Source organism: Papilio machaon, chromosome 9 (assembly GCF_912999745.1).
Source record: "Papilio machaon chromosome 9, ilPapMach1.1, whole genome shotgun sequence".
In the NCBI taxonomy this organism is placed as follows: Eukaryota; Metazoa; Arthropoda; class Insecta; order Lepidoptera; family Papilionidae; genus Papilio; species Papilio machaon.
This window is the reverse complement of record NC_059994.1, coordinates 4,442,604-4,455,878: the sequence shown is the minus strand read 5'-3', so window position 1 is coordinate 4,455,878 and position 13,275 is coordinate 4,442,604. Positions and strand designations below refer to the sequence as shown.

Below are 13,275 nucleotides of genomic sequence, written 5' to 3'. Positions count from 1 at the left end.
TTAGGCTTAAAGTTAAGGACAAGTATTGGGCTAAGTCCGATGTTTGTACAATGTGTGAGGACGTACTTGTGCTTGGCGGGCGCGGAGTGCGCGGAGTGCGCGCGCGCGGCGGAGGAGGAGGCTGCACGTCGCGGCGCGGCGGGGGGCGGGGCGCGCCCGTACGGCAGCGACGAGGGCCGCGGCGCCGCGCCCGCGCTCCACCCCGCGCTGTCCACTCGTGACGTCCTGCACAATGGAAACACGATTAAAATGTTTAAATAATACGCTGCTAGGAAAGCCGATATCATAGTCTTCATTACAGAAGTTTTAGTTCTTCTCAATCTAAGGTAAAAAAATATTATTATCTTTAAGCAACCTATAACTGGACATCATAAAAACACGATCTATAAAAGAGCATTGGAACGCATGAGCAGATTGTTAGATTTAATGTTTTAGATATTTAGTGAAAGTGAGTGAGATAAGGCTAGGAAGATGATGGAGATATTAAGCCAACATCCATTTAGCTCTAATCTAAGCGGAGAGGTGAAATTCTTTTAGCCTTTCCGATATCAACTCGATTACAACGATGTACGTGAATTAAACATGCTGTTAAAAACATATTAGCAAGAAAATAAACGGCACAAGTTAGTTGATTTAGTTTTATCCCATCTAAATATACATACGGAGATTTCTTAGCATTGGACGTGTTTTTAGCAACAGCGTCGTTGGTATGTTTGTTTGTCGCCGGTTTGTTCCCGAGGGATCTTCTCACCGGCTTCTCCTGTGGCGCTCTGGAGATATGTGCAGATATAAAAGCGGTGAAAACGCGATGGATTTTAGTATAACACCAATATTTATGAGAAACATATTAAACAGTGCTTAAAAGAATCAAAAGTTTTATAAAACTGACATTGAAACGGTCGTGATAAGAATAACTCAGTTTTCGACCAACATTTTAACATTTATATTTCATGACTAATCCCTAAAATCCATCGCTTTAAAAAAATACTGTGTATGGTAAAATTGAAAATAAAAGTAATTTTAAAATTAATCAAACTACTAAGATAATAGATAACTATAAAGAAAAAAGAAGTTGAAACAAATTTAAAAAGCTTAAAAAAAGTGAAGTCCACCACCTTGTGCAGTACATCCATTGTTTACTCCATGTCAATCATTCATTCGTTCTCAGCTGTTATTCTTTATTCCTTCAATCTGTTGTCTAAAGTTCTTACCGATTCGCCGGCTGCGGAGGTTTCTTCGCATTTGGTGTTCCTCTGGGAATGGTGCGTTGGTTTGCGGTTGTGGGGGACGTACTCTTACGAACAGGCACTGGGATACCTCTGTAATCAATTTAGTGATTTTTGTCATAAAAACGTCGAATGAAATAGAACCATTTTTCTACCTTCCCCACTTCTAACTGCTCGATCAAGTCTCTCTCAGTCGACCGAATCCTTTGAATAGTTACTGAAAATTCCGTTACTTTTGGCTGTTCTTTTTTGTTCGACTTCGCAACTGTATAGCGGCATAGTGTCCGTATCGTACACGGTTCTATTGTTAATTGTAATGTTACTTACCGTTGCGCGTTCTTGGCGGGCGAGGGCAGTACGGTGAGCGGTGCAGCAGGTCTTACCGGCGAAGACACAGGCCGCGGGATCTTAGAGCCCCGCGCCGCCGCTGGTGACGTCTCTCCTGGAGAATCACAAATTAGAATCACTGATCTTAATAAATAAATAGGCGATAGCTTGGAATCTTCCGATATAAACGCGCTTGTTGATGTTACGTGACAGTTAATACTATCTACATTATTAGTTTGAATACACGCCACGATAGCGAAAATCAAATTTATAGAGGTCAATCAATGTAAAGAGTACTTAAATTAGATCAAAATATGTAAATATATTTCTAGAATTAGTCTTAATTATGTCAACGGACTGTTTTTAAACGCTATAGAACTTCCAAAGTTTATTTTATATAAAAGTTATTTTTAAACAGGCGAAGAATAACATTAAAAATATAATATGAAATATCCTAAGAATCTTAGAGGCAGGAAACAGTTGATTTGCATTTGACCAATATGGCGACTGCCGTCTATTGTCTATCCTTGATGGTCGGTACTCTTCCGATAGGAATCGTTTCACTAGTCAGTGTGCCAAGAAATAATAGACGAAGACATTGAACTTTGAGTAACTAGAGTGTTCCGGTATGACTTCATCGCCAGTTGACACAAAAAGACATTGGCAACACTGCCAACTGACCACATACATTGAAGCGCTTTTTTTAAATGTAATTTATTCATTGTGACTTGTGTTTTGATTCTACATGATCTTATGTCCGTTTTGAGATCAATTTTGTCTATGAGTGTTAGTGGTTTATCCACTGACGTCTATACATGGAAAGGCTATAAACCGTATTATTTTGTTTTCTCTATTTTGGCGCTGACCGCTGCGGTTCGGTTGGTATTGTGGTTGGGTTGTGAAGATTCGAACTAATAATAGGTATAGCTGATATTAGCTATCAGTAATTTCAACAGGTGCGTATAAGTTGGAACGACACAAAAGCTGTCATTTTCAAGCAATAGCAATAGCAAAATGGATATTACAAGTATTATTGGGTTTATCAATGTTATGTTATGTTTCTATTTCAAATAATGAAATAATCCTCTCTTTTACTCTGCCAGTCTTTTTCCAACGTACCTGAAGGCGTGCCGGGGCTCTCTGCGTTGCTGAGCATCTCCCACTTGAGCTGCAGCCTACGGAACTTGCCGCCGGTGTTGCTGCCTGCGCCGGTGTTGCCGCTCGCGCAGCTGCCCGCGGATCCCGGCCGCCATTCCTCACCGCTGCACTCCAGCTAACGAAGAAATCAATAGATAAATAGCGAAGCTTTCCTTATCTATGTGTTCAATTTTGTCTTCGGTTCTATATAATTTTAGTCTATACATGTAAAATACTTCGGAGTCTATATAATTTTAATTGTTGTTCTGTTGTATTAAAACGTACCAACTACACTTTATAGGTACTTTGCTATTACAATATTATTGACCTAATACTCTAACAAATCATTTCAAAATACATCACGGCTAATGTGTCACAACTAGCAGGCGTAGTGCGTGGGTTACATTAACCAATATTCAGTAACAAACATGTTGAATCACCAATACCTACCTACGTCAAATGAACTTCGACAAAGTGAAATCGGTTAACAACATCTTAAAGACTAAATATATACAAACAAAGCAGTGCAATGGCGAACCACCTAGCCATCTAAATTACCTTAAATACTCTGCAAAAAATGAAACACGCAAAATAAAAGTTTTAACATGTAGCAAATAAAAATATACCTATAACACACAACAAAGAAATGCTACGGAACGAAGCACACAATGTGTTCCCCACACATGCCTTACGATTTACCTTTAGGTCGATGCCAGCTTTGGCGGCGGGCTTATTATTCTCTAAGCTATCTGTGTAATCGTCACTATCATCAAAGACGAGGCGGTCGAAGGCCTGCATCAGCTTGGAGCCGAGCTGCACGCCGGACCAGCGCCGGTTGGCCTCCAGCTCAATGCGGCTGTTGTTGGGACAGACATCGTGGCCGACCGGGCTCGGGTTTACGCACGACCGAGGCCGGTGTCTCTCTATAGTGGTCTTGACGTTGGCCGAGTCGTCAAGTAAGTCAGGTGTGGACGGCTCCTTGTTTTTGGGCTCTTTGTGCCGCATTATGACGCTGGTGAGACAGTCGTCGCTCGATAGCCCGCTCGATTGCATCGACCGCACCAGCTTGAGCAGATTCCTCTGATTCAGTGTTAGTGGTGGGGTGTTAATTGCGCTCGGCTGTTAAATACACCAAAGTACGCTTTTAGTTCATGCATCATGCTGTCGATTAGTCGAAATCTCCCGGCCTCGAAACGTTCTCGTCCCTTTATTTGCATTTTATGAAAGCTGTGCACGACAGTGAATGCTGGAATGTCTCGGTTTACGCACCTCTGTGAATCCTAAGCACATGCAATAAATAAAATGCAAATAAAGCGATGTCTGGTTGAGTTTAGGCGGCGAAATGTGTTTTCAATGCGAATGACTAACTCAACTTACCCGTGGGGATTTAAATTGGACATGTTATTTAAAATTATCTGTGTTAATTAATGAGTTAAATGTAACTTACTCGGCTGGCGGCGCGCATGTCGCTTTCGATCCTCTTGAAACTTCTGTGAAGTTCCCTCATTTCGAACATGAGGTCTAGCGAGAAAGGCAGCAGTTTCAAGGGTTCCAGACTAGCCAGTAATGTGTCCAACAGCGCCTTGCACCGCGGCTCTCCGATGCAGCCAGCTAACATGAGAGAATCTGGTCCGTAATGTTTGGCCAAGATGGATTCTCTCGTTTTGACATATGACACCCATGCGTCGACTGTTTGCGCACTGAAAAATAGTTTGTTATTAATTAATTACTCTTAAAATAGAATTATTTATAAAAGAAATAATTTTTATATGAACATATAGCTTACTTGAGAAGTCCCAGTATGAAAGCATTAAATTTGACAAGGCCCTCTGTTACGGCGTCTTCGCTGTTTATTCTTAAAATTAATTCATTAAGAGACTTTGTAATTGGACCTAAAATAAAAACGTAAATATTGAATCCAAAATTTAAAATAATTGTTTTCTACATCATTATAACAAATTCCACCTACCTTGCCTTGCTGTTGCTTCTAGCATTTGCCAAACGGAATTATCAACAGCTCCGAAAGATGTTTCGATACTCTCTTTCAGTCCGTCTCTGAATATTGCATAGAGAGCAGGGCACAATGCGTTCAGAGCTATTTTAGCGCAGGCCGGGGAGTGTTTGGAGTCGCCAAGGAAAGCCAACTCCACTTGATCAGTCGCAGGAGAGAAATGTTGGATCAACATTTCGACGGCATCCGTTACATTGGAAACGAGAGCTAAAGAAAGTTAATCATTAAAAAAATACTCCAATAAAATATTAAGAAAATATGACCAAAGATAAATCAACCCGTACCTCTCTTTTGTGATATATCTATAACATCATACTTTGGTCTTCCTTCCTGATGCGATATTGGTTTGTTAAATTCATCAGGGCTCACTTCTCCTTCCTCACAAATAGGTATCTCGGCCAAATTCTTCGCCTAAAATACCGAATTTTCAACTTTGACAAAATGTTTAAAATATGAATTAAATATAAACATATCGCAAATAAGGAAAGCATAATGTAACAAAATAAATAAAACGAAGCCTACAACAGAAAAAAAACAAAACAAAAAACAGTCTAGCTTTACACGGAAGTGATAATAACGAAAATAAAAAAGAACCAAAGATACTTACAGAACATAACGCACAATACGATGCGGGCAAGAGATTTTACTTTTAAAATATTACCTGGTAGAGTCTTTGTTTTATAGCAGCACAAATGTTAGGTGAATTTGGTGGGGTAGAAGGGCTTCCTACTTTATAGTCATCCATGGCCTTCAATTGCAACGGTTGACCCTCAACTATGGCATCAGACTTTTGTGCAAAGCTGACTGATTTCTTGCTATTGCAGCTACTTCCACTGGAATCTGTGGATCGCTGATTCTCTTCTTGAGACCGCTTCATTTGCAGGAATTTTGTGACCTGACTTCTTACCTTTTGCACTTGATTCTGGTCCCATTCGTCCATGTTTTGACAGTTGAAACCGCTTTGTTTGAGGAATTCTTCTAACTGTTGTAAATCTGCACTACTTATCAATGCGCCAGGGGGTGGAAAATCGATATATTCAATTTTTTTTGTCCTCGGCTTGGGCATCGGCGGCGTGTGAGGTCGGTAGTATTTTAATTCATTAGATTTCCCCGACTCCAAGCTGCTTTCTGTCCCGACCCCTTCGTCTTGATAATACTCATTGTAATCGGCATCTTTATCTGCTGCATCCAAAAACTGCTGCGAGAGTCGCTTGGCTGCTAGATCATTATTCTTTCTATAATCTGGAGCTTGATTTTGCAAGTAATAAGGCTCCTGAAGAGACCTCCTCTTTGTTTTTTGTTCTGTTATAGCAGTAGCACAAACAATTGGGTCTTGCATGAACTCGTCCAACTCGAACATGCTGTAACGTTTTGTTTGTGCGCTGGATTTTCTAGTTTTATCCATCGATTTGCGTAAAATGCTTTTGGGTAGCGGCGGTCTCGGGGGCGCTAGTTCAGTTTGTTTCGCCAGTCTAGTTTGGTCAGCTAAACTCAACGACCTCTTAGGGACTGAATGGTTTGTTCTCTGGCCATCGGCATTGGCGCAGCTCGCTTCCGAACTCGTGGCGGAATCGTATCGATATACGAACAATGGATTGAAATTGCCCGCCGGTGCTGGACTATTTTGTGCTGAAGAATCAGTCAACATCGTGGACGATCCTCTGTAACCTGAAGATGGTTGAGTGGCTGTGCTCGAGCTTGAAGACACTGCAGTTGTGTTTCCTGTCAAATTGTTACAATCACAACTTAAAGGCCTGTTCTTAACTTTAGAGAAGTGAGAGGCATTACAGTATCTATCACTACATTTCGACATACCTTCTTTCTCTTTTATGTGTTGCGCCAGTTCTGGCATTTCAGAGAGCAGTTGTTTACACTCTACAGGTAATAGAAAGTTGAGTGAATCCCAATCCTTGATATGACCAAGACCTTTTTTCTTTAGCACTTCCATATCATTACACGAAAATGGTCTTTTACCCTTAACTTGTATTCTGGTTTTCTTACCATCGGTTGACTTTGGAGAAACGTTTACTTTTAATGGATTTAAGTAAATGTTAGGCCTACCGTTCAAAAAGCTGATATCGGGTAAAGTATAATTAGGATACAAGACGAAAACAGGTTTTTCACAATCTCCTTCTTTTAATTTTTCTAGGAATGAAGGCTCCACAACTTTAAACAATTCTCTATCCTGTGACACGTTAGAAGCTTGTATATGGGAAGTTTGTATACTCTTGTCTATCGTGTCACTATGAGTTGATGTCGATTTATTGTCATAGGGCTCTTTTTCAACAACCTTGTCCATTCTCGTGATTTGAGTACCATCTGATTCCGAGCAACTTGAAATACTAACACTCGTGGCAGAGGATTGAGAAGAGCAAGATTTTCTTGTAAGCCTTGCTTTAGATGGACTATTTACATTAAGGCTTGCCCGTTTGAAGTGAGGCTTATTTACTACGGCATAGAGGTTAGATTCGCTATCACTCAATTTAGCTCCATGAGCAGCTTCTTCCTCCTCAATCACTTTGGTTGTTTTAATGTAAGTATTAATAGGCTTGATTTCCTCATACACAAGCGATGTTTCCCCTTCATCATTGGGTAGATCGATTTGTGGCCTCTCTGATGCCGACCGAATCCTCAAATCTTCTAGTTTTTGTTCCCCCATCGAGTCCGCACTTTCACCACCAGAGCTCGAGGGCCAACATTCGGATCTATCGAGCTGGTCCATGGTGACTATTCCATCGTTACTGATGCTTTTCTGTTTCATAAAAAGTTTAACTAAGTTGAAAGATTGTTTAGGTTGGCTTTTATCTGAGGAAGTTTGATTTTCAGTAGAAGATGTGCTCATAGGTTCCGAGTGTTGGCTACCGTGTGAGGAGGATCGATTTTGTGATACATCGTATACCTTCATGCACGTAGATGTGCCTGTTAGTCTCTGATTGACCGTGAAGGAATCGACCTAAAAACGAAAATGTGTTAAATAGTTACAAATTGCAAGACAAACACAGAATCATGTATCTCATTAGTAATGCAATACGCACCGTAGAATTGCTCAGAGCGACTGAGGCGATCGAGCTACTCATTAATTTTCTTCTATAAAGATTTGGCAAACTTTGGCTTTTTATTACTGAATTGTTCATTTCGCTTGTTACATTAGTCGTATCATTAGAGTCTCCATTATTATTACCTGAGGGGTGCCTATAGCAAAAAAAGAAAAAGAATTATAATCGAAAAGAAGGAATAATGTTATAACATTATCCACTACTTCTGTGTAACTTACCTCCTTAAAGGTGACTGACTGGTTTGTTTCTTAAGTTTACTCCACGTAGTTAATCCTAAATCACTTCTAGCCATTGAAGTTGTAAGCTTATTTGTCAATTTCTTACATCTCTCTAATAATTCTAAATTCCTGCGCGTTCTTTCATCACTATCTATTGCTATGTTAGTTTCTTCCTTACCCAATTTGTCTGCAAAGATATGAACCGAATTAGCTGGAAGCTTATCATGAATAATGAGGAATTTTGATTCGTCATGTGGTTTTCAAACATTACGTCATGTTAATGAGGAATATAAACACTTTTCAATGCGCGTAAGGAATTTTTAAATGATCATTTATTACTTGACGTGTTATAAATACAGCATTATTTAACACTTTTCATTATAATGATTTGTTTACTTTATTACCGATATTTTACCTTTGAGGTTATCAAATTTGATAGCCTCATTTTACATTTGATTAAAATATTAATAAAATCATTCGTGTAAATATTAAAAAAAATCGTTAGGTTACCAATATTTCTACATGTACGTTCTAGAAGTCATATAAGTTCCATATAACCTATCAACATTTTTAAAAACTATGTTAATATTACTCTTTGTGACACAGACGCTCACTATACCTTGTAACAATTTTATTACTAAAACTTCGAATTAGCAATTATAACTTACCATGTGTTTGATTGACGGCGGGTTCGGCGCACTCACTGTCCTCGGAGTAAATGGTGATGCTGCCCTCGAATGCGATGGTGTAGTTGTCCTTGTTGGCTTGACATGTGAGGATGAGGTCCTGCTCCGCCGGCAGCTCGCAGTCCAGGCTGTCCACGCTGAAGTGCACCCCGTGTCCCTCCTTCACCGGTGAGAACAGCAGCTCCGACTTGCAGATCGACATCGTGTTGATAGAACCGACGGACTCTTCACCCTATTTGATAAGCGCGAAGGTTAAAGAGTTTGTCCGGTAAAATACAACTTTGTGAAAGCAATAAGCTTCTTGCGTTGTTACAGTGAGTTTTCACTGTTAGAATACCTGTATAACAACAATATGGTCATCACTCTCATTCTTCTTAAAACAAAGATAAGTTTTTTTATGTCTTTATTCAGTTGTGAGGACAGTTGAAATTCACATTTACCATTTTATCTTTTCGGTTCTGTAGTTGGACTAACATTTGTGTTAAATTGATTACAAAAGTACATTGATATAGATGTGGACGGTGTTTATCTATATATACACGATGTATTTGAGTTCATTCCCGGAAAGTTTCGAAACGTAAACGTTGCTTTAGACGGAACATAAACAGTGGGCTTACATAATAGGTATATTCGGACCGTCCGGTAGAAGACGGAAACTAAATTAAAAGCCCTGCGTCTAGTGCATTGACAAGACACCTAAAACATTGAAGACATAACTCCATCATATTAACATATAAACAACAGAAATACAATTCATTTGACTTTTCAAATTATGTGTCTAAATGTGTTCCATATTCACAAAATACATCAATTAATTAATGAGTTTACGTTTAAATTATGTACTTTACGGCGCCATATTATATCAGTAGACACTACTAATTATGTTATTTTGTGTTCTTTATAATAACATTTATCTATGTTCGTAGCTCTTACGGGCATTGTTAAAAATTAAACATTTCAAAAGATACCAACCGATGTAATGGCATCGATTCAGGGTACATAAGACAGTAATGTTATTATCCTAACCACATTGCAAACAACTTGTCGCTTTAAAACTAAGAGCATAGAGTTGCAAATGGCATAACTCCGAAGTTTCCTGATAAAAACTATTTATAAGGTTACAATATACGAATGCACTGTTTGGGAATAATGCACACTAGAATGCACTGATTGACTTTCATAGTTGGTTTACATTTTGCCAGTTGTAATCCAGCGCTGGATTTGATCGCTTGACTTCAGGAATGAAACGAAGCATAATTCTGAACAATGGTCTTTTTTAACCATATTGATAATCGCTAAAAATAAACAAATTCAACTTATTAATATTAACTGGAATCATCGCACAGTAAAAAAAATTTTTAAGAGATGACGACAGATTCACAAAGATGTTTGCATGTATAATTTTGGCAACGAAACATTTCCTCCTACATCGAGTTGAAATAGGTATAACTAACTAAGAGTTTCAAATACTTATACAAATGTAAGATATTGTGAGTGGCAATGAGTACAAATTGTACAAGTAGATGTCGGTCCGGGACGGGCGTTATCATCAATTTAATTCCCTTTCCTGCTACAATGAGGTCACAAATCAAACAACGACTCATGCACTTCAGAACAACGCACTCGTATACACAAGCGTTCAAAATAAAGGGGGCTAGTTTGGGTTATGTTGTTAAATGAGGGTATTTTTAAAATTCTTATAAGATTCATTTATATTGGAAATTATTTGTGCTGTTTGTTGATTGATGAGAAAGCTGTACATTAAATAAATGTACTAAAATAATGAATTATAAAATTACTTTATTAACAATATACAGTGATCTTTATGGGTTTTCACAAAACACAGATTATTTTACTGTCGGTACTTAGTAAATATGAATTCGCTTGTTCAAAGAATGCAGGTAATTTGTGAAATAATGGAATATTTTTTTGTATACGTACAAAATATGAGATTATAAAACTTACGGAATAATATCCATTGTAGGTTTCCCAGTCATATTCAGTCACACCCATTTTTTATTTGTCCAGTCCAAAGTCTCTTAGGAAACGTGTTCACCAAATCAACTAACTACTATGTTACGAATAGATTTTAGCCCTATTCACTTTACGCAATGTTCACACTTTGCACTGTCCTAAATAATGATAATAATTCACATAATTCCAAATGCACTATCTAACGCACACACAGTTGTTTATGAGTTCTTGTATAGAGCACAAATATAACTTTAAAAAATCACATGTGATCGATTTCATTGCAAGGAAGCGCAGAGTACAACAATCCCGAAAGCCCAGGGCGCTACTGGGGCAGCGGGTATACTAAATTTAATATTAGCCGCCGCATAAGGTGCTCAAACTGTCGCCAAATGTTAGAGACTACAACACTATACCGTTTCGTATAACATCCCGAGTGGAACTACTATCTATGAGCAGACGTGATGTCTATAATTAGATAATTAGATATCCGGAGGGCAATAAGTGCTGGTCTAATTATCAATATAATGATTGTTTACACATCGTATGTAAACAGAAGATGTTTGTGAAAGTAATTAGTTTACACAATTTGGTGCACAGTGATGTTTGAACTATATTTCGAGGGAGAAGTTTGAGAATGACTGGCGTGATGAATAAACTTCATTGGCGACGCACACATGGCGGCAACATGCGTACGCACACATTGAAAGCTAATGTATATTTATAGGACACACACATAAGTATAATGGAGGGAATGACTGTATGAACGGGGGAATAAAGTGTAGTTGGAATGATTGACGCAATTCGGCGCGGACTATATATGTACAGTCACGCACACATTTGTAACGATCTTATTTTAACTTTACTACTGAGCACATCCCGTGGGATCTACGCGCTGTGGGGTTACGTATAGGAGGAGTCTTGTTATGAATGCTAGCCAAGTATCTTGGACTTTCCACTCATTTATACAATCGAAAGAGCAATTCGGTAAAATTGCTCTCGAGATGTTATACAATGTTAATAAAAATGTTACATAATAAAAAAAAAATAATGTGAGGTAGTGTTTATGTTTGAACAATGAAATAAAGTTTCTTTTAAAACAAATTGTTATTAAAATACCTGTAATACCAGTCCGTATTTCTCCCACGACTTACCAGTAATTTTCATTTTGTAAGACTATTTAATGTTTTGGAATTCTCTCTAATACGACCCCAGTCCGAATATATAGTTTTCATATGTTTTCGAAATGTTTAACATATGTACGTAACACAGAACACGCGCAATTTTCATTTTAATATACTTATTGAGGGTAAGTAAGAGTTCATCTTATTAACTCTAAATACGCGAAAAGTTATTAACACCTGCTCTAAATAAATCAAGAAAAAGAAGTAATTAACCATAATTTATTTATTTTTTATATTATCTATCCAAATCATAAATAACATTTAGAATTCGGTTTACGTCACATAAATTTAATCAGTGCTGACATCTAGTGGCCAGTAAAACAATGCAATAGTAAAGATCTTGTATACTAGATGGCAGTGTCGTAAAAAACAGTGTTGACTAAGCCAAAGGAAAGAAAACAGAGACAATGGAAGGTTTAATTAAAATAATTAAAACATGGGGAAAATACTTCTTAACCCATTACGTTTCCATTCCATATTATAAACATCATCAAATGCGCATTTCCCGTTATCTATTTGTTGTTTAACATTGTTTCTCTGTGCTGTATTGCCATAAAACGTTTTATTATTTTAAAAGAACTATAACGCTTACATTAAGTTTTTATACGAGACTAAATTGTTGCACTGAAATAACAAGGACCTAAAATAAAATTAAACAGTGTTAAATATCATGCACTTGTTTGCAGATAAGTAGTGTATTAAGACAGCGTGACAGTGACAATTAGGAAATAACATTGAGACTGTTAGTGACAAATAGTATAACTTTATAATTGAATTAGATGCAACATTAAGCAAAGCGTTGCGAACCTGCAAACTACTGTGGTCACTGAGAGAACTGTCGAAGCGAAATCTTTCCATGAGGGAAGACGAGATACTCGCAAACATCTCGCCCCGTGGGTTACTCTGCAATACACCACTATAACTTAACCACCAAATTAGTATGAACTGAAAAATAAACATATAGTATGGAATGAAACAATATATATAAAGATATATTTAAATAAATAAATAATCACCATATCCAGTGTTAAAAAAGGAACCAGTTAGGCGCAGTTATATGGTCTTTGATAATTATTATTTTGAGTAGTTAAAAAAAAACAATTCATGTTCAATTCATCAATTCATTCTCCTAACAATATATACATAAATTTAAGTGTCCAAAAAATTAGCACAAGTGAATTAAATTTTCTTAAAAAAACTTTGTAATTTATCAATAGCTTACAAATAGTTCATATCTCAATTTCCATTATCGTACATTTGAAGAACCGGTCTTCTGTACATATGGCCACATAGCATATTCTTAACGTAAAAAAATGTGAAAGCAAAAGGATGGCTACTTCCATATCCTTCGCGATGTTCTTGTTAAAACTTAAAATATTGGCATTAAACTTTTATGTTTACTGCGAGATCAGAGTTTCTTTAGTCATACTTGCGAAATATTCTACATCCATAAATTGTT

General features: G+C 37.6%; 1 protein-coding gene across 8 annotated transcripts in view; it reads right to left on the bottom strand.

The window, feature by feature from the left end:
- Nucleotides 1-13,275, bottom strand: part of LOC106718534 — a 70,738-nt gene that overhangs the window by 3,571 nt on the left and 53,892 nt on the right. For 4 of the 8 annotated variants that reach the window (XM_014512688.2, XM_014512681.2, XM_014512664.2 and 1 more), the window contains 15 exons: nt 12,624-12,719; nt 8,644-8,893; nt 7,976-8,162; nt 7,737-7,893; nt 5,609-7,654; nt 4,986-5,112; nt 4,660-4,908; nt 4,477-4,582; nt 4,138-4,390; nt 3,390-3,809; nt 2,673-2,826; nt 1,554-1,668; nt 1,212-1,319; nt 663-770; nt 67-225 (listed from right to left, as the gene is read on the bottom strand). In XM_014512688.2, coding sequence (XP_014368174.2) covers nt 67-225; nt 663-770; nt 1,212-1,319; nt 1,554-1,668; nt 2,673-2,826; nt 3,390-3,809; nt 4,138-4,390; nt 4,477-4,582; nt 4,660-4,908; nt 4,986-5,112; nt 5,609-7,654; nt 7,737-7,893; nt 7,976-8,162; nt 8,644-8,893; nt 12,624-12,719 — 4,535 coding nt within the window. Of the gene's footprint in view, nt 1-66; nt 226-662; nt 771-1,211; nt 1,320-1,553; nt 1,669-2,672; nt 2,827-3,389; nt 3,810-4,137; nt 4,391-4,476; nt 4,583-4,659; nt 4,909-4,985; nt 5,113-5,608; nt 7,655-7,736; nt 7,894-7,975; nt 8,163-8,643; nt 8,894-10,626; nt 11,472-12,623; nt 12,720-13,275 lie in introns of those variants that run through there. The other 4 variants (XM_045679396.1, XM_014512708.2, XM_045679398.1 and 1 more) reach the window with 4 other exon arrangements.